The 27776-nt window shown below is 39.3% G+C and overlaps 1 protein-coding gene across 1 annotated transcript; it reads right to left on the bottom strand.

Moving 5' to 3' along the window:
* Window positions 1-660: 660 nt before the first annotated feature.
* Window positions 661-27625, bottom strand: NUP133 (nucleoporin 133). The gene is made up of 26 exons (XM_053458489.1): window positions 27382-27625; window positions 25912-26030; window positions 25568-25671; window positions 25137-25238; window positions 24572-24703; window positions 23911-24081; window positions 22448-22600; window positions 22292-22362; window positions 21738-21885; window positions 19777-19924; window positions 19067-19224; window positions 18327-18418; window positions 15034-15197; window positions 12265-12359; window positions 11949-12173; window positions 11350-11472; window positions 11083-11179; window positions 10373-10624; window positions 9696-9829; window positions 9236-9394; window positions 6578-6713; window positions 5935-6053; window positions 4577-4657; window positions 2251-2315; window positions 1904-1992; window positions 661-868 (listed from the first exon to the last, which is right to left on the bottom strand). The coding sequence occupies exons 1-26, from the start codon at window positions 27543-27545 to the stop codon at window positions 732-734; spliced, it is 3438 nt and encodes a 1145-aa protein (XP_053314464.1). The 5' UTR covers window positions 27546-27625; the 3' UTR covers window positions 661-731.
* Window positions 27626-27776: the final 151 nt, after the last annotated feature.

Raw genomic sequence — 27776 nt, forward strand, 5'->3', positions numbered from 1 at the left:
TAATGTTATATTGTGAACACATTCTGCAACAAATTGAGGTATGACAGCTGAAAATGTCTCATATCCAATCAAACCATATGGCAGAATTTGAAATTAGCTAGAAAATCTCTAGCGGTAATAACGGAACGATTGCCTGTAACGACAGCTGCAGCATGGAGGCTCGGCTGCCTTTTTCCAAGGTTGCAGAATTATCTTCCCTTAATAAGTTTGATACATCTATTCTTCCAAACATGTTCAGCATGGTGAGTTGTACAAGAGAAGGGAAAGGGGTGGAGGGCATCCTAGGAATATATGGACTTTTTAAACTAGAAACTGGATTCATGTCAACTTATTTAACTTCTGACCTTCTCAGCTGTTGGATCAAGTTGTTTTGTCAGGCAAATGGCCAAGACAAAAGCAAAAGGCTGTGCAACGGAGCATTCATCTATCCGACGGGACATCGGTCGGAGATACTGTCGCCTCCTAAGAGTTTAAAACAGTTTGCATCTCTGGTAAGGTTATGCTTGTATTGCTTTCCTTTAAAGAGGGAGACAAGCAAATACTGTTAAAGGGGCTTTCTGTTTAGCACTTTGCATTAAATATGTTAAAGTGTGTATGTGTGTGTATGTACGTGTGTTATGTATGCATGCATGAATGTATGTATGTAAAGAAGCACATATCAACATTTAAATACTTTTTTATTATTAAACAGCAATGAAAAAGAGAATGTATGTTGTTAACATGTTAAGGGGTCAAGGGTGTTCTTTCATGTAGTACTCATAGTTTGCTTTCAGAACAAATTGAAAGTATGAATTGGACCTCAAGCTGCTAAGCTCATCTGACTGAAGCAGGGTCTCCACATCTGGTAAGTAGCTTGCAAGTTCAGTGCCTATAACACAGAAAAGGCGTTAACACATACACTATGAACATGCAGATAACCAGACCACCCACATGGAGTACCCACATAGAGGCACCTAAACTACACGCATACATCATACGTGTACATCAATTAGATTCCACTAATAAAAGGGTTAAATAAAATGATCATGTGTCAATTTTACCACAATGTATATTGCAATATTCTAGAAATGCCCTTTTAAATTTGAATTATAAAATGTAATGTTTTAATGGATTCAAGATTTACCAATTTATTGTTACTTCTAAATGGCAACCAGAAAATTGAAAGGATGTCTAAAAAAATAGCAGCACAATTACAGGGGCAATTATGTAGCGGTTATGTTAATTTTTCTTAAGCAAATAAACCATCCGTTTGTTTCAGAACAAATTTAAAGTCTCTTCAGCTTTTGAGGCACATGAGAAATGCAGATAGAAGAGCACCTTTAAATGGTATATTTTACGCACATGTAAAATGCTCCACATGTGTGTTCAGTGTAACATTCAGGAATGGTGACCAACAGTCTCGGGGGCTCGTTGCACACAAGCGGCAACACTATATAAGGAGCCGGGGCTGTTAGTTTGCACCCTACAAGGTCCACGGCTCCTTCATTACTGGTTTTGAGAACAACATTGCAACAAACATGAGGCATGCATTTTGTTAATTATTATTATGTATTGTTTTATATAGCGCCATCACATTCTGTAGCGCTGTACAACGGGTTAATTTATTTAGTAATTAATTAATTAAAATAAATCCATCAAATTGTATTCAGGACCATAAACACTTTCAGCCTACCAGGTACATCAGGGCTTCAAATCTAGCTTTGGGACTAAAACGTCACACATACAAACTATACATCTCAAATGTGATATACGCAGGCGGACTAAACCAATATTGTTTCGCATTGGTTAATCACCTATATATAGGAAAAAAATAGGAAATAAAGTGTCTATACATACACACAATTACAAAATATCAAAAAGTATGTAATATGTTTTATATAAAACACAAGGATTTGAGGAGTACCTTCATTAAGCATCTTCTGAAGCACTTTCACAAATATGGTTTCTTTGGTTCCTTCTATTGGGTCATCCCTCCCATCAGAAGCCGACCATCTGTACAAAAAAGGTATATATCATAATGAAGTTGGTATAATGTAATTTTTAAAAAGCAAAATGTTGCATAATCAGCTTTCTATGACGGGATAATCGCTTGCAACATAAGGCATATAAAAGCTTTATAATGGATTTACATCTCTAGTGATTTTTTTGTTTAAAAAGGCATTTAATTATAATTTGCATGTGCAAAACGAGAATAATGCAAAGGGATCACACATGCCCACAAACATTTGTACTACAAATTGAATTACTTACACGTCTCTCTTTATTGCTTTGCACAATATTTCCAGCTTCAGATCTTCCTTGTCAACATCCTCGTCCTTTCATACAAATATAAATAAAAACGCCAACAGGTAAAAAAGCAAAGTGGTAGGTGCGGTAGTGAACAACATATGCCGAATATTGACTTAGAATATGAATGCAGTGTGACCACACTCTTCTAACTTCTGTTCAGCATGCTAAACTTACCAAATTAGAGCATTACCAGTACAAACTAAAAAGTAGAACAAAAGAGCAATCTGCTATGCGGTTTACAGTGCCCAGCGCAAATGAAAGATTTAGGTTAACCATTTACTTGACATTACTGTTAGTTTTAGAAGAATGGAACAATAGTTGAGAAATATATCATCCAGTTCCCCCTCTTGGAAGATTCAGTGCCAGTCACTGCAGTTCATCCACTGTTCCTAATCCTGTCCTTTCTACACAATTCCTAAAGACTGTACCAGGAAGTATAAGGACACATCCATTAAAGAAGAACTTTTGTTTGCTTGCCTAAACTACCATAGGATCCCCATTCAAGCCACATTTAGTGAATTTCTCCCATGTAGACAATTTTATGTCAATGGGAAGGGAAAGCTACATATAGCAGACTCGTGGAAAAAAAAAGTTCTAAGAAATGGTACTGAAAACATTAGACCTAAATGTAACAGGATAAGCACAATAGTGTTCACTTATGTTAAACATGCATTTATTCTGCCTCGTAGGTTCACCAGGGAAATGCCACATGTCCACATTGTAACCGTGTAATAATACTGGGGGGAGACTTCAACGATGTTACTGAAAAAAAAAAAACCCACAGACCTAGCTTTCCTAAATATAAAGTGGCCCATGTAATAGATCAGTTTATATTTAGAATTTACTGCTGTTAATATTCTTAGCTTACTACACTTGGAGGCACAGAAGGGTTGCAGGTTGTAGTTCTTAGGTATTCATAACTCACTATGAAGATTTAAAGCAGTAAACGCTGTAAGACAATGAGAAAACATGCCTATGAATGTCATGTAACTACATGTTGTGTCCCAGAGGATACTAGAATTGGAGTCCAAGTTTGTTATCATGATTCCATGGAGTTCAACGAGGAAGCCAATCACTGCAATGAATGCCCTGGAAGTACGTTAACATGGCTCTACTATCTGGGTTCCACTGTGGCATTCCCAAGGCAATGCTTTGATTATTGGGAAGTGCACAAAGCAAGGTCCATAAAGAAATGGTTGGATGAGTCCGATATGGAATAACTGGACTGGCCTCAATCCCTTCAAACAAACACTCTTGGGATGAACTGGAACGGAGAACGTGAGCCAGGCTTTCTCATCCAACATCAGTGTCTGACCTCACAAATGCTCTACTGGATGAATTGACAAAAATCCACACAGAAACACTCCAAATCTTTTGGAAAGTCTTCCCAGAAGAGTGGAAGCTGTTATAGCTACGGGGGGGGGGGGTCAAACTACATATTAATGTCTATGTATTTAGAATACAATGTCATAAAAGTTCCTGTTAATATAATGGTCAGGTGTCCCAATACTTTTGTACATAGCGTATAACACACATGCCTACATATATTTTATTTTCTAATGTATAAGCCTATATACACAAAGATCTATCCAGGACTGAATATAACATTAGAACTAAAATACCTAACGCCATATAGCCTCAATCTAACGGCAAATTCCTAAACAAAATTAAAAAATTCCAGAGGAATTCACCCCATCAGCCAAGTATTAAATAAATACCAAAAGACCGGGTAGTAATAAATAAATAAATGAATGAATGAAAAAAGGAGAAAAAGCTCTGACACACATTTTGCCAAGTACACTTGACTGTCAGGGGTTCAAGGTCTTCTTTTCTATACATTGAAACATGGGTGCATCTGCAGGAGCGCCAAACAAATTAAAGAGCGGACAAAAACAACGCACTGTGCAATTACTATTGTATCAAAGTAATTATTGGATAAAATAAGCCAATATAATTAACGAGGGACAGAATCAAGGCATGATTGGTGTCATGTACTTGAATTTATCTCAAAGAGATGTGAGTGTAATCTCGTTGATTCTACAGTGGGCCTTAGTTTGGATAAGTGTGGCATGTGTAATGGAGTGTACATCAACATGGCCAGTGTGGGGAAGATTAGTCAACATGCGTTTGCCTCAATGGAGGCTGAATAAATATTCTAGTCTCGTCATTCCCCTTGAATATAGGCACTGTAAGAAGCGCTGCACACATTAATAATAACAATAACAAAGTCAGTATAGTTAAGAATGGTCAAGAACCACAAGACTTGGTTTTAGTCACATGTTCATACCTCATTAATATAGTCTAGAAGGTCAAGAGCTTTCTTGAAGTCATATTCATTTGCCCTTCGGTTTTCTTCACTTATGTATAGCTGTTACATAAAAAGAAAAAACAAAAAATACTGTTATTTTTAATGCCCAAAGCTTGTAATTGATATAATCATGACTTTTGTTTTCCTTCAACCAGGTAAGTTACATTTCACTAACGTGGCTATACGTGCCACGTTTCATAGTTTGACATGGTATCTATAGATAACGTTCTGCGTATACTAGCTTTCCTCCTTTATGCTGGTACTTTGACAGAGTAGTGTCGCATAATCCAACGAATAGTAAGCTACTCTCACAAAACAAAACTACATGCCCTTTTCTCTATGGATAATAAAAAATTAAGAATACGTGGGTATATAGAGGATCGGATAAAGTTCAAACTTAAAAAGGGACCCTCCAGCCATTATATGCCGAGTCAGATCATGAAAAGATGTCCCTAGCAGGTATGTCATCGGTAAAGAGGTCCCACGTTTGTGTTTCAAGAAAAAAAGGAATTAAAGACATAGCAAAAATACAAACATTGCTTTGTTCCTGTATCCTAAAAATATCTGGTGCTTAAGGGGTTAATATGTAATTCTTCATTTGGGGCATTATACTGTCCCTTTAACCTTTATCATTTACTTTAGGCTCAAATAAATGACTGGAGGGAAACAAGAGAACTATCCTGGGCGGTTTGCCAAATGTAAATGTTATTGATGCATCCAGATCAACTGTATCTCTCAAATTTACAGATATGGGTATTATGAGCTGTATTTCTGTAGCAACCAAGGTTATTTTGGCCAACAATAAGTCAGCAAAACATACGTTTGTTTGAACGGCCAGCAGTGGCTAGCTTTACGGTGTGTATCTATTTCTTTGACTGGGAATCTTCACTACCCATGTGATCATATTTTAAAAAGTAGGATGCTCAAACAGGAAAATCACAGTAAAGGGCTGGGAAGAATGGGTTAATCAAGTATTTACATTATTCCCAAGGTCAGTACCAATAGCATTCACTACAAAATGCCTAATACATTTGTGTATTTTTATTCCTGGATCATTGTGGTTAATAACCTTGGTGGCTATTATAGACCATACCAATCAATTTGAGACACATGGTTGCGATAGATACATTGTTGGCATTTACATTTGTAAAACAGCTCAGGGTGTATCCTTACATCAAACAATATATTATAACCTAAATGAAGGCGATATATAATATGCCATGTGCCGTAAGGCGCTAGGGCATTCAAATGGGTGTTGCATTGTCCTACTGTACGAGATGTAGCGTCAAAAAAAAAAAAAACAGAAAAGTCTGCATCATTCAGTGTCGAGCACGTACTTTTATGAGCTCCACAGGAGACAGCACTGGCATCATATTTAAATCCAACTGCTTTTCCTCCAAAAGCTGCTTGGGCAGTGTATCTTGATGGAGCAGAAAATGTTCCTCCTGCGATATTTCTGAAAAAAAAAAAACAACCAAAAACTGAGCACGCCATTTTTTATCTAGTTATTGTTTCAACAAAGATAACCTGAGAGGATAACGTGTTCTGTGTCATATAAATATGAATGTTTGATGAGTATTATAGCAGCTAAGCAGCGCAAATGTATTAATTATCTTCCATTATTGACCAGTTATTAATCCCTTAGGGACAGAGCTGTTTTTTCTATTCTTTTGTACCCGTTTTAAAACCATTTCTTTCAAATGGGCTCATACTGCCCCCATGTCCTATTTTGGATATCTTTGAAGTCGACCCAGTTCATCCCAAAAGGTGTTCGATGGGGTTGGAAGCATACCATTGTTCAAGATGTCTTGATATGCTGAAGGAGACATGCCAAGACATTTTGGACAATGCTATGCTTCCAACTTTGTGGGAACAGTTTATGGAAGGCCCTTTTCTATTCCTGCATGACTATACCCCAGTGCACAAAGCAAGGTCCATAAACACATAGTTGGATAGGTTTGGTGTGGAACAACATCATACCTTCTATCTTTTCATTTAAAACGTCTTCCCGGAAATCAGCAGCTAAAGCAGCCAATTTGCTCAGTCCCAGCAGGGTTTTTTTCTTACAGAAATATCGTGTTTCCATATTGGCCAGAGTCTGCAGTGTCCTGTGAGCCTGAAACAATGGAAATAAGTTTAAAAACCAGGAGCACGCTTAAAATAAACAGTAATCAATAAAAAAAAAAGTCTTCAAAGAAAAAAAAACAAACAATTGTCTAAACAATTTTTTTTTTTTTTACCACTTACCAACTTTTATTAGTAAAGGGCTTGAAAAAAATCTGAACGTGTGTTCTCCATGCTTTGGCGTGCATATGGTGTGAATGTCCGATAGAAACGCTGCTTAATTAGCAGAAAACACGCCAATGCACGATAGCCCTTCAATTATATGTTTTGAAGTTTATTCTAATATCAATAATAATAATACAAAAAAAATTACCAAAGAATCACCACTAACGAAAATAAATTATTTAAGAGAATCACCACAAAGACAATGGTTAGAGCATTAATAAATACAAATATACACTGTGTGCGAGCAGCAGGACAGAAAGCTGCAGGAGCGGTGCAATTGTGTGTGAGCATGGATGTGTAAGTGTGTGTGTGTGTGTGTGTGTGTGTGTGAGAGAGAGAGAGTGCTTGGATGTGTAATTTTGTGTGAGAGCATAGACGTGTAGGTGTTTGTGTGTGAGAATGCATGTATAAGTGGGGTGAGATAGTGTGTGTATTGGTATGAGTATGAGTAAACGTGTAATTTGTGTATATGTTTATATACGTGTGCTAGAGTGTATGTTGGAAGGGAGGGGGCAAGGGGCTAATAAGGCACAGACAAGTTGTTTGGGGCAATGATGGCACAGATAAACTGTTTGAGGGCAATGACGGTGCAGACCTGGGAGCAAAGATGGTACAAAAAGGCAGTTAGGGGGTTTGGATGGCACTGAGAAGCTGATTTGGGGGAAAGGCACTCATAAGCTGTTTGGGGCAAACATTAGAATATGTTGCTTGGTGAGGTTTGGGGACCCCAGGGAAAGTCTCACACCAGGGCCCTGTGGTTTCCACTTATGCCCCTAAGGTGAGGGTAGTGCAACTTACCAGGAGGAAATAAAACATTACTACAGTTGTTAGCCTGGTTGAGGACATCTCGGACAGTTTGTCAAAGATAAAATTAAATTTGTCAATAGAACATCGAAGGGTGCTCAAGGAGCTACAACAGATGTCCGGAGTCTTCTTCAAAACAGTCTGACAAGGGTGACAACGTGGTACTCTTGGCTTATCATCATTTTGAATTACTAAGGGTAAGAGATGAGTCCTGAAGTACTAAATAAAAATCCAGATACCGAGTGAAGCCTAGAGGAATGGTTCAATAAATGTGAAGGAATAGAATGAGCACAACCCAGTTGTCCCTGCTTTTTGCATTTTGCCAAAGCTCCATAGAAGTATGTTACATCCACCTGGAGACCCAGTAGTATTGGGGATTGGTGGTCTTACTTACAAAGTAAGCCATAATGTTGATTAACATTAACATCCAATTTATGTGAAGAACACAGCGGATGTTCGCAGGAGATTGGAGGGGACGTCCAATTAAAGAGTGGTACTGTGATAGGATGCCACCTTTTCAATGAGTCAGTTTGTGAAATTCCATCCCTGCTAGATATTCCACCATCAACTGCAAGGGGTATTATTGGAAAGTGGAAGCGTTTAGGAACAGCAGAAACTCAGCCACAAAATGGAAGTTCCAGTAGTCACAGAGCGGGGTCACTGACTCCATAGATAAAAAGTTCCACATTTCCACCGGCATGAATATCAGCACAAAAAATATTTCATAAACTAGAGCAGTCTTAACTTTACACACGATGATCTGCTTTTGGACACATTGCTTGCCATTTGAGCCACCCTGCAAAAGTCACAAATTGCCATCACAAGATCCGTATATACTAAACCGTACCAACACTAGAACAGTGCTTTGCTCTTACGAAGTGTACGCGAGATAATCGCTGTGTGTTACATTTCACTTCAACAGAGAACACTGCTGTTATTTTTTGGGTATACATCTACATGATCTTCAAGCAAAATCAACAGGCAAGACATGAATTTTTAAGTACGAGTCTTTTGAACTTTGTATCTAAGTGAGCAGCATTTAACCTATTCACATAAATTTATTTTTAATTATTATTTAGCACCTTCTCACTTATACATGAATTTACCTATATTTAAGTTTCTGTGAGCACTAATTTGGAACCTACTTTCCAAGGGGCTCCACTGCCACTGATATTTTAAAATTAGTTGTTTCCTATAAGGACTACTATTGCAACGGTTACTGTATGGACTGGATGTTCCTATTATAATAAGGAAAGCAATGGTGTAAAATGGTTCAAAAAGCACAATATTTTTATGTTACAATAGTAGAGACTGAGAATTACCAGTACAAATAAATAAATAAATAAAGAAGAGGGTCAGAGGTAAGACTAGTCATACAGAAGAAGTTATAACACATATATTGTTTGTTTTAAATTGGTTTATGCCATGAAATGTTGTGTTCTAAACAACAAAACGTAGATTTGGGGAAAACGTGAGATCTATTTTAAAAGAGGAGCAAACACTTACTGTACAATGGAGAAACTGAAAACAGGAATATGGGTTTACCTTTCCAAAATCTTGGCTATTGATCTCATGCAGCCAGCTAAGATGATCGTGAGCTTGCAGGAACGCAGCCAACTGTCCGTGCTGGGAAACCGGCTGAGACAGAAGCTTTCCACGTTTTCCTTTTTCCAAATACCACCGAAACAGGAAATCTGAAAAGTTCTTTTTTTTTGGATTGGAGAAAGAAAAAAAAATGAGCCTAGGGGCAGTAATCTGTGCAACACTTTTTGTATAAGCAGCAACCCATGAAATTTATCATTGCGCAATTACACTTCAAAAAGTTTGATGGTTCAAATGGTGTTTTACCAGTATATTTCTTGATGGTTTCCATTAAACTGCACAATGGCTGCATTGGCGATCTGCCCCACAGCGATGCTATTCATTTTGACATTTTTCATGAACATTTCACATTTTTTAAATCTAACCCCTACGCACGAGTCGTAGGTCCAAGGCTCATAATCACCTGATCTGAGAACTGAGTCATGTATCGCTGTAATCTGGTCTGGTTATCAGTCAGTTCACATATTTGCACCAGGATATCAAAGTCGCAGAACTTCTCAGCAAGGCTAGAAGCCCATGCATATTGTCCCAGAGTTACTGCAAATAAAGCAGCATGTTACATCAAGTTCACCAGAATTAGCTCTATGATGCCATGCTTGCTATTAAGAACCAACTAAACCACCTGAGAAATAGTGAAATCGACTTACAGCATTCCACCCCAAATAAATCGTGTACAGCATCCTAAAACATGATATCACCTTATATCATATTATGGTGTTAAACCAAGTACAGAGAAGATCCCAAAAGAGGTCAAAGGAGAAGTGGTCATAAGCTTACAGTCACAATCCTAGATGTAATGTTAGCAAGTATTCCTCAACCAAGAAGGAGGAAGATTTATGGAATCACCTCTCAGCTGATATGGTGGAACTTAAACAAGCATGGAATAAGCTTCAGGCCATCCTAAACATTAGGCAAGCAAGGTACTAACTGAGATTTACGGTATTTCCCCAATTCCATTAGCCTTATCACAGGAACATTGTGTAATATGGTCTAAAGACAACGCTAGATAGGAAACAAAAAAGCAATGTATAACGTGCTACTTCAAAAACTCCATTCAGACACAACAGAATAGACACTTACACAAAGGAGACAGAAGTTCTGATCTCTTTTGCGTATATTCCATTTCCAGAAGGCTGTATCGCTCTTGGTCTGTTGGTCTATCCACAGATTTCAGCTGTATGACATAGTCATCGAGATAATAATTCAGCAGACCGACCAGCTGCTCAATGAGGGTATTGCGAAGATTGTTGTCTGCCTGCGGATAGACTTTCTTCAGGATTATCGCGTGTTGACGAGCAATCACAGTGCGGATACCAGCAGGCCCACTAGAAGCTGTTGATTGGAGAAAAGCATATAACATCCTGTTATTAAAACCGTGTCCACCCAAAGTACAATTCAGGCAATTCAAGTGGAAGGCTTGAGAATTCCATGAGCCATGGAGACTTATCTCCTAAATAATGTTAATCCTGGCTCCTAACATTGACCATTTTACCGGACAAAGTCTTTCTGGTAACTACAAAAATCCATACATTTACAAAAATAATTATTTCTAGTGAAGGTTTTGGCATTCAACAGTAAGAGGAATGATGTTTGTAACGCTACATGCTATTAACACACAGCAGAAAGAATCACCGGAGCGCTCTCCTCCTGGAGCAAGTTTCTGCCCAGATATCACCTTATGATGTACTTGCATATCAGCGAATGCAGCCCTCTGACATACATGAAAAGGACCTTAAACTGATTCTACAGAACCATGCTTCAGTACCGTTCCAGCGAGGTCCAATACTAACCAGTCCACGGAATTTGCTCAGGTTCTTTTTCTTGCCCTTCACTCTTATAGAGGGAACTTTTACTTTGTCTATACTGACAAGCGGCATGCAGCATATCCTAGGAGCAGAAATGATTTATCAGTATACATAAATAGCTAAAAAACACAGAAAAGCAGCAATGTAAATATGATGAACAAAGCTATATTATCATCAATAGAGAGGAAAAAATCCTTAGTCTGTTCTACCTGTGGGAAAGGACTGTGAGAAAGAAAACGGGAGAAAAAATACCTTCATTATTGCATTTATATTGACAACAATATGTGCCCATTCAACAGAGTCGATAGATGTGTTTTCCAAGTCTGCTTCTTCTTTGTCTATGAAGCATTCAAAGATTATATCCATCTGTGACACCTGCATTGGAGAAAATACACATTTAACCACATGTTTAGCCTGCATATGGATTAGAAGTATGTAGATATAGAAAAGCTTTTGTTATGTTATAGGTTATGGTTGATCTGTTTACTCAATTAGTAAGTAAGTAAGTAAACAAGCAAGCAAGCATCTAGAGGGATGCCATGGTGTTGTTTTTAAATGGTCATGTAAATATCCTGTGGTTGATTTCAATAGTCCCCGAGATGTTATGTGTGCAAAGTTGGAAGACAATTAGGAGAGCCATTTCATAATAATATGAATATATAAAAATACTCTTCAAGGTTTGAACTATAATCCTCTAATACAATGACCCTGTCCTGACCAGAAAATGAAAAGCAGCACTGCATTTCGTGTTTTTTTAAGATAAAGAGTGGAAAAGCTACACAAAACCAGAGCTTCGTATTTGCCAGTATCCATACATCCACGGTAAATAAGAAACTTGAAAATTTGAGTACCTCTCTAAAGTATACATCTGCAGCAGTGAGGTTTGGAGGAATGGAGCACATCCTTTTGTTCAATGCCAGCTGTATGGTGGAGTTGACCAGCGCAGGGACTTTGGTATGGTGGTTCTTCAGAACAATGGCAGCCGACAGTTTCTCGGCATGTTCACACAGAAGCAACCTTGTTGCCATAGGAATTCCTCTCACTTGAGAGACGCTTAAACGACTGAACAGCCCAACCTAGATGAGAAGCAGGAGCATACTTTAAACATACAAAAAGCAAAACCTAAAAAGGTATTAGTTGCAGTAGTGTTGATTGCAAATCCCTGACCTCGTGAAGAAAATCCAGAAAGAATGAGTGTGCCTTCATCTTGTCTTCTAGCTGATGCAAAAGGATGAGGGAAGTATTACTGAAGCCACCTGCCTCTGTGTGTGTGTGGGGGGAAGAAAGTAAGGTTATTGGAAGAAAAATGAGTATGCCACATTGGTAACTTGTACGAAAAATAGTCATATTTAGATTAGACTGCAGCTGTGATGGACCTTCTTTGCACCTTCCGTGGTCATACAGGGTTAAGGCAGTTCCTGGTCTGCTCCATTGGGTACAACTATCTTTACCATAGCCACCTAATTTTTCTTGGTTTACAAGCAATATTTTTATCATCTTCACATTTTCTGAATAGGTAAGAGGTATAAGTGGCATAACAATTGGTTTTGCCAAGTGCAAAAGAGACCATTTAAAAAAAAAAATATGCCAAAATAACACGATCAGTACATGTCTGACCTGAGCATCAGAGGAAATAAATGGAATATATTTACATGCAGGGCCGGCCTTTGGGGTGTGCGACCTGTGCGACCGCACAGGGCGCCACACTCCAGGGGGCGCCGCCGCGGGGTCCGCTGCCGCCAGTAGCGTACCTAGCGGGGGGGGGGGGCTGTCCGCACCGGGTGCCGCTCATCAGGGGGGCACCCGGCACCCCTCCAGAGACGGACAGTAATGTCCGCCGCTGGAGGAGCAGGCTCGCAAGGGAGCGGTATCGGAGGTCTTTAACAGACCTCCGGCTCCCTTGAGTGATTTTAAGCCGGTTCAAGGATCTCCCTTGAACCTGGCTTAAAATCGCTCAAGGGAGCCGGAGGTCTGTTAAAGACCTCCGATATCGCTCCCTTGTGATCCGCGCGGCAACAGCTGCTGTGCGCCAGGGTTTGTTGTCAGATCCCGGCGCACAGCACTGAAGCCGCGCCCACCGCTGTCCGTGCCCTCTGACCCGGAAGAAGACAGAGAGGACAGAAGAACTGAAGAAGAGGAGCGAAGAGGAGGAAAAGAAGCTGTAAGGAGAAAAGAGGAAAGGTAGGAAAGCATTCAGTGAGAGTGAGAGTGGATTGGTATATGTGTGGATTAGTATGTGTGGATTGGTATACGTGTGCATGAGTATATGTGTGGATTGGTATATATGTGTGTGGATTGGTATATATGTGTGTGGATTGGTATATATGTGTGTGGATTGGTATATGTGTGTGTGGATTGGTATATATGTGTGTGGATTGGTATATATGTGTGGATTGGTATATATGTGTGTGGATTGGTATATATGTGTGGATTGGTATATATGTGTGTGGATTGGTATATATGTGTGTGGATTGGTATATATGTGTGTGGATTGGTATATATGTGTGTGGATTGGTATATATGTGTGTGTATTGGTATATATGTGTGGATTGGTATATATGTGTGGATTGGTATACGTGTGGATTGGTATATATGTGTGGATTGGTATACGTGTGGATTGGTATACGTGTGGATTGGTATACGTGTGGATTGGTATACGTGTGGATTGGTATACGTGTGGATTGGTATACGTGTGGATTGGTATACGTGTGGATTAGTATGTGTGGGGATTGGTATATATGTGTGGATTAGTGTATATGTGTGGATTGGTATATGTGTGGATTGGTATATGTGTGGATTGGTGTGTGTGTGGATTGGTGTGTGTGTGGATTGGTATACGTGTGGATTGGTATACGTGTGGATTGGTATACGTGTGGGTTGGTATACGTGTGGGTTGGTATACGTGTGGGTTGGTATACGTGTGGATTGGTATACGTGTGGATTGGTATACGTGTGGATTGGTATACATGTGGATTGTATAGTATATGTGTGGATTGGTAAGGGTGTGAGAGTGATGGGTGTTATGCTGTACCATTTCCAATGTCTTTTTCATGATCTAATTATGCTCTTAAAGTACATCATAACTCCCATCACTCTATACTGTTCCGTACAGTGGCAGAGCTGGGAGACAGAGGCCTTGCACCCCCACAGCAGGACTCCTGAAAGGTAAGTGAACTTCAAAGAGAGAAAGGGTAGATAGTTAGGAGGGGGTAGATAGGGAGAAGGGAGTGAGAAGGGGTAGATAGGGCAATCATACTCCTATCATGCCAAGTCTGCGAGTACATCTGGGAATGCCTGGGCATGATAGGAATGTGATTGCTGTTAATCATATATATATATATATATATATATATATATATATATATATAATATTGTTATTTAATTGTTTTGTCCTATTTTGGTGTGTTACTTACTTTAAATAAAAGTGTTAGATTTCTTTATGGTGGGGGGGTCATATTCGGTTTTGGCCAGGTAAATGCTGCAGAATTCGTTTCGGTGCGTCCCTATTACTAAGCCAGACAATGAAGTGGTAGGCCTACACCACATCAATGTTTGGCGTAGTATATAGTGATTGGGGTTTTGTTACAAGTTTTTATTCCTTTCTTTTTTTGGGATGGGGGGGGCGCCAGAGGAGTAGTCCGCACAGGGCGCCAGAACACCTAAGGCCGGCTCTGTTTACATGGTTCCCTTAATTTGTAAATAGGCTCAGCTAAGCAAACATCTACTGTTTAAAATTACTGCTTTAAATATTCTAGCCTTACACTTGCCAAATTAGAAATGAAGTATAATTTAAAACATATACGGAAATTGACTTTTTAATTATCGGCACTTCTTACTTTTTCAATACATACATTCAAAGGGATGTGAGAAAACTAGATTTAACAGACTAAGATGTAAAGATCTCTTGGTAAGCATAAGTCTTCTTGGTGACTTTACCTTCTGGTACTGACTCAGCCCACCGAGGGTCAGATGCAGGATAATCATCTATCAAGTCCACACTAATCTGAGCAACTGCCTCATCCAATTCATTATCAGGTTCCAGTTCATCATCTGATGGAAAGAGGCTGTCAACCATACTCTGAGCACCCAGTAGGTCCTTCCTACATATAGAAAGATAGGAACATAAACATGTAGTGCTAACCATTTACAAATCATACAGCTTTATTTCCATAGAAAGTAGCTTAAAAATCAATGAAACATAGGATAGCAGCGAAGAATGATTGAGCCCATTCATCTGCCCGTTCTTCCTGCTGTAAAGACTCAACCCTAAATCAGTCCTTGGTCTGATCTGAGATTCAGAATAGCCACATGCTTATTCTATGCAGATTTTAACTCCTTTGCTGAATCAACTTAATCCTTATTTTTAAAACACTGAAATTTATATACTAGTAACTAATATTTTTGTATTGACAAGAGAGAAAAACACCACCACACTAGTGGAGGGAATGAGGCTTTGACAGGGGACAGGAACAAATAGCAGATACCCTTCTACAGACACTGAGCAATGTTAAGGCAAATTTCCTGACTGCAAAAAAATGTTGTGTCTATTCGCTACAGTGCCTATAACATATCCCAGACAGTGAAAATACTGCAAAGACCCTTACTAAATATTTATTTTGCTTTTACGCCTTAATTTAGTAGTAGTAATATCAAAAACAGCATAATTACATTTCTTGAAAGTCACTTGATGCATTAATGCTAGCTCAGTTTTCTTGCAGATACATTTGTCATGGAATACCCTTTACAGCGCATAGTGAATTCGGAGGGGGGGGGGAGCTACGACGCCGACTTATTCTAATAAATCTCTGTTGATCTTTAAGACTGGTCAAAGCACGCATCTTTAAAACCACAGTGTTCGGGTCTCATTTGTGTTCTATATGGACATAGAAGGGTTATTTCATCTTTGTATAAAGTTTCACAATAATTTTCCAAGTAATTTTTGATTCAACCCTCTCCTTCATCCCACCTAATTACCAACCATTACATCCAGCTTTCAACCATCTGTATTAAGTAATACAAAACACTGAAGATATTTAGTGCTTTGCTTTTTCTTTTTAGTGTTTGGCATCACAACACATGCTGGTTGATCTTTTAAGACACGTACTATAAAAACCCAGATATAGTCTTCACTTCCCCTTGATATAAAGCATAGAGCAACCGACACACTGTACGCTGCAGACAGTCCAACAAGATCTGGTTGCAGAAACCGCTCGGAGAATGCGGGTCTGCTCTTTTCCAGTGTGGGCCAGTGCCTAGAGCGGAAGCCCTACAGGGACATAGTACATGGAGTATTAATATCATTAGACGGGAGGGGGCTAGTGCTCCGGAATGAATGACAGCAAGGAAAACCACGGCCAGGTGGGAGAGTCTGCGTTCCTAAAATTCACTTGGCATTATAAGTGCTAATGCCACTACTGTCACTGCTGAGACTAGTATTAAGAGCATTTGTGTGTGCATTAAAACTATTAATATTGCGAACTGCAAATTCCATTAAGCAAAACATCATTACGCTGGCTTATTTACTATTACACAGTTTTCAATTTCAATTTATGATCAACCTCCATAATAAAAGTCAATTAACAAAGCTGTGAACCTTTATATTATACCTGCCTGCGATGAGTCAGAAAATATACCAGAATATAATCCAAAAGACTCAGTATTGATGGCTCCAGCAGTAGAGACAGATGCCCATACACTTATTTTCTTAACCAACACCATTTGTTACCACAAGGCATGATGGTGTAGAGGGTGTAGAGGACAAGCTCTTGTTCATACTCACAAAACCACAACAATTTTTGTAATTCAGTGTGAAGCAACAAACCCCAAATTGCTTCATACAGTAATTAAAATAAATGAAACATACTAAAGTAGCATTAAATTCTGACACTCACTCTAACCCTTTTCCAAACCCAGGCATCCAACTGTATTACAAGTTAGATGCTTGTGGATACATAGTACCTGCTAGGCTTAAAACTAGAACCAAGTTTTATTAAAAAGGCGTTGTACCTATGGGCAATACTCTTTCCTGCACGATTCCAAACCTGACCTTCCCAACTGGCCCCCAGTTTAAAGGCTTCTGTTGATGCCTCCAGTAAAGAACTCAAAAATAAAGATGCCAAAGTAAGTAAATCTGTGGTGGGTGATTACGTGTCGTTCCCTCACCCAATAGAAAAAGAAGGAGGAGGAGAGAAACAGACAGCGTAAGGGGAGAGCTAAAGAGAAAGGTTAGAGAGCAACATCTAAGTACAGTGATACCACCCATACATAGGTTTATCTGGTTGTTTGGAGGCTAAAAGGCACTTTTTTTTTTATTTTGACATCTGGTCAGTCTGGGTCCGTGTCCTATTCAATTTACCCCACCAAACCGTACATTTTTTTTTAATTTAGGCATTTTCAAATGTCAGGATTTTTGTGAAGCTACAGCACTAGTTATATATACACCTTTTAAATACTGTATTTATCAGCATATTACACTCATCGGCGTATAACACGCACCTCCATCTTGCCTCCTCTGTGGTCCGGCACTCAGTGTGTCAGGGAAAAGTGCCGGCGCTTTGCTCTGACTCATTACTACATGCTGGAACGCTCGCGGTACTTCAGTTGGCATCACCCGTGCAGTCTGGTGTGTGGTAATGAGTCAGAGCAAAGCGCCAGTGCTTTGCTCTGATACACTGAGTGCCGGACTGCGCATACCGGCGTATAACATGCAGTTATGATTGCAGCCCCGACTTTTCGGGAAATAAGTGCGTGTTATACACTGAAAAATACAGTAAACCTTTTTACATTTTTGGACTTTTTGTTTTGTTTTTTTTTTTACATGGATGGTGTCCCTGATGGCAATATCGCTGGAGAATAATTTTTACATGTCACCACATTCTTATTTTATTATTTTATTAATCACGTTGTGAATAGTAAGCCAAGCTCCATGGACATGCATGGTGGAATGCATTAGCTGTATTCAACCTGCAGACCCTGGACGGACCCTTTTGGGAACTCGTTTATTTTTTAGTGGGCTCTGCCATCTTGAGAGAGGCAACTATTGCTATTGCGCTTGTGGTCACTCTCCAAAGTGGTCACAGTGCATCCTGAGATGGGTTTTCGGTGTTGCTGAATGCATCGATATTGAGGTATTTCAGCAACACTTTGTGCTTAGGAGGTGGCTACCTTCAGCATGGTAAACCTGTTCTTCAGATAAACCCCGCACAATCAGAAACCCACATTATACATACCTGCAATACTGCAAGAAGGCTGCTTTTAGCAATTTAGTTTTATCATCATGTGCAATGGTCTCTGTTCTCAATGAAGTGTCCATGAAAGAGGCCTATGATGAGAAGAAATATAGGAAAACAATATTACCATCACTATGTGAATTCTACGTTTAGCCACTATATGCAGCAACACTAACATATTTAATCAATGTCCTATCTAAATTATTTATTTAAACCATCCCTTCACCAGACCCTTGTAAACACTGCTTGGACAAATCAACCACAGCAGTGTAAAATAACCTAACACAGATAAATCATCACAGAGCCTGATAAGAAAGAAAGTAGGTGGCAATAAACATTTTATACTAATCTGGAATCATAGCTGCATAACTTGATCTAGTGCATAGAATCAAATTTGGTAAAAATAACATCTGCTTTATTTCCTAAGTTTGCTTGCACTGTGACCTGATTAAGGCAAAAAATAAATTTGAACAAATGAGTACAACTGCTGACAAAGGGAGCATAATCTGTCAATAAAGAGTATAATCCTAGGACATCTGATGCTGCCCTCATGGACCAGTCTTTTGAGGTCAGTGCAGAATGTAATTTAAAATATTTTTGTATTATATTGCTTAAATGACAATAATTTTCTCTGGCATTAAACATTATGTGCTGGCACCGTAATAATTTCACACACCAACACTACTATCTTTGCTAAAGTTCCCTCATAAGCATTGCTTCTGTAATGTATGGTGGCTTACCTGATTGTTGGGTTTAACTAAAGATGATGAAATTGATTCTTCCAGGTCTTCCGGCAGCACGGACACACACTCGCGGGGAGAAACAGCTAGCAAACCACTCTTTTTAGCAAAAAATACTGGCAAGCCTGAACACGACCCTGCTCCTAAAATGTAATCTCCTGCAAAGAAACTGTATCTTAGTGTACCATAAAGAGCTACAGATATATTCTCGTTCTTTTAATTTGCAATAGATGTGTTTGAGTCCCGTGAACCTTTTAAAAATAGTTTTAAAAAACGCAGCCCGTTTCCATGTTCCGTATCTGCCATGGTAACACCCGTTAAAATAACATTTGCTTTCTTATATATATTTTTTTTTTAAAAGTATCCGTACATGCTTCTGTAATCAGGGCCGGCCCTGCCATGGAGCAGGGTGGGGCAATTGCCCCAGGCGGCACTTTTGAATAGGCGGCACTTTGCTGCCCCAAGCACCTTTTTTTCTTTTTGAAGCGGAGGAAAGAAGGCACCGGGTGGTTTTCGCTTATCAAGTTGTCAGTACCCGCTAAGTTTGACCTAGAAGAGGTGCCATTAGAATTTGTAGCTAAATCTGAACTTCATAAGCTAAACTAATATTCAAGCAGCTAAAGAGTACATTTCAATGGATTTACTGTTAAATTTATTCCCAAAGTGAATATAAGCTCAGCAAAAAAAAAAAATTAACACTGTACAGCTACCTTGCGTTTCAAATGGAATTTTTTCCTGGGGCAAAGAGCCTCTTCCAGTCCCTGTTGAGCAGGCAAAGATAGCGTCCTTTGTGTAAAGGCAAGTGGCTTGGCTGTTGACATTCGGAATGACAAGTTGGCAGAGGAGTGTGTTTTCAGACTGCAAGAGACCAAAATTAAATGTTAAAGAAAAAAAAAAAAAAAAAAAGGATCCTTTTTTTCTTGAGGTACAAAACAGCTGTAATTTTTTTGGATGTTATAGATAAGATGCTGGGGGCTGGGCACATGCATAGAGGGGGTTCTGCAGAATTCCTATGCATTTGAAAGGAGGCACCATACATTAAAGTACAAATGACCACCAGAATGTGCAGAATGAAAAAACAGCTCAGAGGATGAATTGGCATACAGAATCTTATTTCATCAATCAAAGTAATGCTCCATTGACTAAAATGTTTTTAAAACATAACACTAGTTAACCCTACTCATTAACCTTTAAGCATTTCCTCTATATGGGCTGACATATACATGACATACAAGACAAAAAGGAAATGAACCCTTCGGAATTACCCGTTTTTCTGCATTAAGTGTTCATAAAATGTGATCTGATCTACATCTAAGTCAAGGGTATAGACAAACACAATGTGTGTAAGATAATCTTTACTGAACAAACCCCTAAACATTCACAGTGCTGGTGGAAAAAGTAAGAGAACCCTTGGGATTTATAACTGGTCTTTAATGTATGATACCTTCAGAAAGTCGATAAAAGCACATTTTCCAGGCCAAGAGGCAATGAAGCAGCCCCAAATCACGATGCTCACTCCACCGTTGTGGATGATGGTTTTCATGTTGGTATTTTGGTGCCCTTTTATGCTGAGTGTTCTTCCTGAAGAATTCAACCTTAGTTTCTGCAGTCCACAAAGCATTTTCCCAGTAGTCCTGCAGAGTGTCAAACCACTACCTCCGTGGGGTCCTGCCATGGACTCCATGACTGTTCAATGTTCTGCATACGGTAGCCTCATGAACAGAGATATAAACCAGATCTAATGATTTCCTTTAGCTGTTACACTAGTGTTCTTTTTTACCTCGTTGAGCATTCTGTGTTATGCCCTTGGAGTCATCTTGGCTGGGTGTCCACTTATAGGTAGTGTAGCCACAGTACTAAATTGTCTCTGTTGACTCCATGACTGTTGAATATGTAAACTCTTTGATATTACTTTGTAATCCAGCTTTAAGCAAATCAACCATTCTTGATTGTAGGTTGTCTGAGATTCCTTTTTTTTTTTTTTGGGAGGCATGGTTCACATCAGCAGATGCTTCTTGAGAATAGCAAAGTAGCTCTAAAACACACCTCCTTTCTCGTTTCATTGATTGGACTCCAGGTTTGCCAACTCCTGACTCCAATTAGGTTTTATTGAAGTTATTGGTCTAGGTCTACATTAACTTTTTCCAACCCACACTTTGAATGCTTGAATTGTGTATTCAATATGGACAAAAATACAATAACGTGTTACTAGTTTGTGTTACTAGTTAAAACATTGTATTTGTCCATTATTGTTACAAAGTTTATACATAAATGCTAGTAATTCCAAACAGCTCTTCTTGCATCTGAAGCAATAACTGCCTAAGTGATTAGCAACAGATTAGAGTAAAAGAGCCATTACTAAAGTACTCCCTTAAAAGTAATTGAAAAATTATTTTTCTACATCTTCTGTTACCATCTGTCCTGCTTCAAGAGAAGCAATACAGTAACAATGTTTTAGCTCACAACATAATTAAATACAAATTATCACAGTATTCCGGAGAAGACTGAAAAGTCCTTCCTAGTTCAGAATTGCTGGGAAAAGATTTCGTACCATCTGCTCATGGATCATCTAGAGGTACACGTTTATGCTGTCTGTCTGCGCCTCCATCTGGATGGAAATTAAAACACTACCTTACAAACTAGATATTTAAAAGGAAAAAAGTGACCTCACCTGAAACAGAGGGTTAAACTGAGTTACTTCTACAATGACCTCATCAGATATGTTGTAACCCTCATCATTCACTGTTATGAGAGTGTAATAACCCAGACAGGGACTGTCTCCATGGTGCCAGGCAACAGCCAAGATGACTAAACCATCACTAAAAGATAAAAGAAACCAGAGATCGGAAATATTCATCACATTCTTACAAACTCACCAATTCATACATTTGTATCACAGAACCAGTAATTACCATGCAACAAATTAGTTGATAGAGTTCTTTTACATAGACATATGTACTTTTAATATGGCAACGTTCAAAGTTCTGGTTTTGTTTTGTTTTTTCCCTTTTGAAGGGCAGTGCCTGAGACTAGAGTATAATTGTTCTTGGTGGAAATACCCTAGCCAGAGCTTTGAAAGTGAACATTTCAAGGAAAGTATTTTTCAATCATGTATTATCTCATGACTCATGTCATGAGTCTCATGACTCATGTCTTGAGTCTAAAAGCATGGCAATCCAACTGAACACACTAATCAAAACTATTAAAATACAAATTATATCTCACCAATTTTGATTAAGATCCAAATATTCAATATTGACTCCACCTCGAATAGCTTCATAGTTGCTTTCTGAGCCCTGCAAACAACAGGATTTTTTTTTTGTTTATTTAATATGGTGGACAAAAAAATAAAACCTAACAAGTTTAAAAATGTAAGCTCACCCAAATAGCATCAGTTATATGTTCTCTGAGTATTCTACTCATGTCCCAGCTTAGAACATGATACTCTGAGGCATCATCCATCTCCCATTTGTTAATGTTGGAATCAGTGAGGGTGTAGAAGCAATCGCCTTTGTCCCAGAAGACACTACATAGCTGCAAAAGATAACATGTTCATGTAAGTAACAATCTGACATTAAACTGTATAAAATATTCTGTAAAGTGGCAGACCATAATAAACATTAATAGACAGCTAAACTACACTAGTGAGCGTGTTAGTGCATTCTAGATAAACAGTTTAGCAGATAGGGTAAAGCATTTTTTTTATTTTTTTTTTCATTTCTTTATTTTTTTGCTCTTGAGAACTTAAGATGAAAAAATACTGGCATTGCTTGTAAAGTACCGTATAAAAATAATGTGGATAAAGAAGTACACAGAACCCGCATACATTGCATATAAGTAGGTTCAATTATGGCTACTGAGAAACTGTTCATTGCATTCACAAGCAAACACACAATTAGCATCTTAAGTGTCTGCCGGACTCACTGTTTAGTTTTATGTATGTATTCATAAAAGACTTGTGCAAATGGACCAAGAACGATTAGGACAAATTTTTGTCTAATCGTTTTCTGACACCGAATTCAGTTTCGTGTCCTTTCGTTTTGGACGACAATCAGGGGGATTTTTACATTCACTCTCTCACGCCATCTCAGATGTCTCCCTACTTTCTCCTCCGACCGTTTCTGCATGCCGCTTCTTCTATTACACCTCATCTTCTAGTGCTTCTAACTTCTTTCTTCGTCAGCTTCTCTGTGGACATGACCTTCTGTGTACGTTCGCAAAATAGCTTTCAGGCACACACTCTCCTTGCAATTGGAGGAATTGGGGAGAGCATGTGCCTGGAGGCTCTGCCGAAAGAAGCCTCCTGGGGAACTTCCTGATGCTTCATCCAGTCGGGAAAGGGCGCCTGGAAGCGCCCCATTTTGGGAAAGTTCACCAAGAGGTCATGTCTCATTGTCCATGGAGAAGCGGATGAATAAAGAAGGCAGAAGAACAAGAAGATTAAGGATAAGAAGCAGCGTTGCGAGGCACAGATACAGGGACATGGAAAAGGTTGGTGGAGAAGGTAGGGAGACATTCCAAGAAAACATGAGACAGTAAATGAGAGTGTAGGTAAGTGTGTGAGAGTGGAAAAAAAACAACAAAATTCATATAAAAAACGCAGAGCTTTCTGCTTAGTTTTTGTTTGTTACGTTGGTGGTCCCTCCTATTTATCGGGAATTTTTATGAATTGCGGAACGGTTAAATTTGCAATTTGTACAAATCCAAATGCACAAGTCTCACACATAAAATCTATATGTAAATTGTCTGATAGAATTAGATATTTACTTAATGGAAAGTATTCAACCATATAAACCGTTTATGCCCTTCCCAATCTTGATTGTAGAATGTTTCAAAAAACTTACAGTAGACTCCACAGTGGGGGACAATATACCAAAGAGAGAGGAAACTCTGCGACCAATGCCAGACAACATTCCTTGACCCTGCTGCAGGACCCGCTGATGGATCTTTCCAGATGTTTCTGGAATGAGCCGTACCAGCTGATTCTTTGAGGAGGACAGGATAAAACTGCCAGCCTAAAAAGAAAAAAGAAGAACTTGTATTAAAACAAACCATGACATCAGAAGTCTGATAAAACCCTAACGAGGAGCAAATCTGGCAAATACGATACCTTAATCGGCTACTCGAATTGCAATAGATTGCAAGACTACCTAGGCATGCCTTTAAAGGGATTTAAAGATTGCTATGAACGGACCTACAATACATTATTTTACAGATCACTCCTGTCTTAATAAGGTTGTCTGATCTGTTAAACATGTATGCTGCCTAAAATGTGCTACTTTTTCAGAAAAATTATTACTAATATTATCGGGGTTTTTTTTGTTTTGTTTTTACAATATAAGCGTTTCCATAGGCAATTAGAACTCCAGGAATATACAAATTGCCATTGCAATGAAATGGCAATTTTTAACATCATGTAGTACAAATGTGGAACTTATTTACATTGTGAAAGAAATGTGGCATTCCAAAACTATAAACAGTGTTTTGAACCTCTGGCAGACCTACCTTAACAGCTGTAAAAAATGCACAAAGAGCACCTCCGAAGTCTGTGTGTGTTTCCACGTAAGAAGCTTCATGCATAAGATTCGGCCAGTAGCGGATGGAGCCTTCGCTGGTAGCGGCCATTACTGCCACGCACTAAAGACAGAGAATGGGAAATTGATTAAATGAATGTAAATATAAGCTCTAGGTACATCAAACTATGCATGGCTGCATGTAAATTATAAACATATGTGAATATATATCATAGTATGTAGCAATACCTTTTTATTGTATTAACACTTGTGGCTATCCATACAAGAAAACAAAAAGGAAGCCTGTCATAAGAAGTATTAAGAAATCACTTCAGTTTAGAAGTGTAAAAGTGAACTCAAGCAACCATGCCACTGTAGAATAAAGCTTTGCGGGTTGTGATACATTAAGGAGGCTATTTTTTCCCCTTCTTTCCCCATTTAGATAACCAATTGTTGGAAAGCAATGGTTGTTAGACTAGCATCTCCTATCACTTTTACAGAACGAGAACTCTTCTGTCCTAGGCCAGTAATTATGTTTGAAGGACAAAGTGACTTACATGTGAAGGTGCACCATCCACTGGGTAGATAGAGATGTCTACCAAATCAGCAGAGTATGGGAAGGCACTAGGTGGGAGCTGCAGCTCTTTACACACCATCAGCTGTATAAAAAAATTAAAAGAAAAAAAACAGCATGACAATTAACTCAATACAACATTTCAAATGGAAAAAAAATAACAGAATATGCGACGTGTCTTTAGTAATAGAAGAATCATTTACAAATGGCTTATTTGTTAGAATGACCATATAAAAGACCTCCATAACAATGCTACTATTCACCATCTGCCATAGAAGGCACGTGTATTTACAGTTAAGGATATAGGGTGTTTTTTGTGTTTCCCCCCAGAGAAATAAACTATCCTCTGTAATGCAAAAGTATTTTTTTCACAAAATGAAAAACACAAATATTTGACAGGATTTTGCAATGGACCTTGGTTGATGAAGTCTGACTAATCTTCCAGATTATAAGGCGATCTCTGCAGACAAGCCATGCCCATCCGCCCTCATGGATCTTTGCAGACAGAGGTTTGTCAGCTGCAGAAGAGAGAAGGGGAATAAGTACAAAATTAGCAGAAGTTTCCAGAAATACCCTACTTTGCTCTTTTTAAAACTACTTAAGAAACAATGGTAAAAAGCACAACCAAAATAAAGTTCCCATGCAGCTTAAGTTAATCAGGAGTTGTAGACAGTCGTGAAATACAGTCAATGAAGAAATTCTAGGGATACAGACCTCAAATCTATAGAACAACAAGAAATAACTTAAGAAAAACTTACGATCAGCACTTGTCAAGGGCTCCATAACTTTTACAGGGAGGGAGGACCCAAAGAGTTGAACATTGTAGTTCACGGTGTCACTTGCAGCTGAATGAAGGAGAACTCTTGAAGGAGTCGCTCTAATAGAAACAAAGAGGAGTACATTGTAATAAACATGCAATGCTTAAGGTTTAATAAAGTTACTTTAAAAGGGACACTCTTACTTTGTAAATACTTCTACATGCTACAGCTTTTCACAGATGCAGTCAGTATTTCATATGTAGGGAGATGTGTTCAGCCATACATAACGCTTATTTTAAATGCATTTATCTACTTGAAGCCCCGAGGTCAGTGGCACCTACTGCCATGAATAGCCACGATGAACCCATGGTGGACACCAGGTGTCCTTTTTTTCCCCCTCGGGACCACACTCCACAAAGAGATATGCAATCCTGTCCCTCTCCAACCCAAAATCTTCACCAGAAAATCAGGAACTTTTTAGGGGACCCGGCTGCACAATGGAAATTTTCGGTGTTCAATTCACTGCATTTTTTGTATTACTAAAACGCTCAATCAAAAAAATCTTCAATGCAAATCCAAAACTCAAACACATGCACTGCCCCCCCCCCAAATAAAGCACAGTGGTGTCAAAAACTATATACAAAAGTGCTCTGTACTATAGGCACATAAAAATAATTGCTTGTATGGATCCGAGGTGCAAGTGCAAAAGCTGAAGTGATGTGCGTAACTCTTGCAGTGCTTTGCGCTCAGACGCGGACCTTGGTCTGGGGACACATAGGGACCTCTGGGCTTCAAGAGCCCCAGCTTTAAGCCAAGAAGACCAAGATTTCCCTCTCTCACAGGTAGTCACTTGATCTTAGCAAAAAGATGGGAAGTGATAACTCCTGCAAGAAATGTGGATGTGGGCAAATGCATATGGGGGGATTATCATCTCAACTATCATATGTTTTAAAATGATGGCAAGTGTCCCTTTAAATGTACAGAACAGAACAGAAGGGGGACTACACCAACCTCCAGGAGGGATGGTTACAGTGCCTCTATGTACTGTGATACGGGCTTGGCATTTAGATCCATTACTATACATTTAGTGCGCAGCTTATATTTTAGCAACATTGTGGTTTCAACTCCCTCACTATATTATGCATCATGAAGGGCCGACACTGGAATGTTTCCGATGAGAAAGGGCTGAGCTGACTATGCATAATTTAAGGGGTGAGGAAAGTTACAGGGCTTATTTAACTATGCATTATACAGCCAACGTCTTCCTGCTCCATGCTCATTCGTTAATTAACCCCTTCTGCAGTCGAATGCACAATAACATCAAGGGCAGGCAAGGCACGCTAATGCCCGAGCTCTCACAGCCTTTCAATGGCTGAGCATCATGTGAGTTACCATCCATAACTAACAGAAGTTTCCTCCGTGCGATCAGGAAGTCAAAAGTCGTGCAGGGTTCCCAGTACAATCACTCACCGGGGGCCGCTGCACGAGACTCGGCGACTCGCGGGACTGAAGAGCCCCGAGGGCGACGGAGTGGCGACTGCACCGGGTCCCAGGCTCTTCCTAACGCTGGGTGCACGGGGGTTGAGAGGGCGACGCGCCGTAACCACGGCCGGGGTACGGGGCGACGGAAACATCACGATTCTGTCAGCCCAGCGATGTTGTTTCAAACGTCGCTCCCGCTTTAGGAAATGTGGAATGTAGACGCGCCCCCGTGTCGCGCTGGTAATGACATCAGTGAGAAGGCGTCCTGTACAAGCGAGTCATTGGACAGCAGCTGCTTTGGCGTTTCCCGCGGACAGTGTGGGATGGATGGGGGGGAGGATACAGAACAGTTAGCCGCATGTTATGAATGCTACAGAGAGGAA

The sequence above is a fragment of the Spea bombifrons genome, chromosome 3 (assembly GCF_027358695.1).
Source record: "Spea bombifrons isolate aSpeBom1 chromosome 3, aSpeBom1.2.pri, whole genome shotgun sequence".
Classification (NCBI taxonomy): domain Eukaryota; kingdom Metazoa; phylum Chordata; class Amphibia; order Anura; family Pelobatidae; genus Spea; species Spea bombifrons.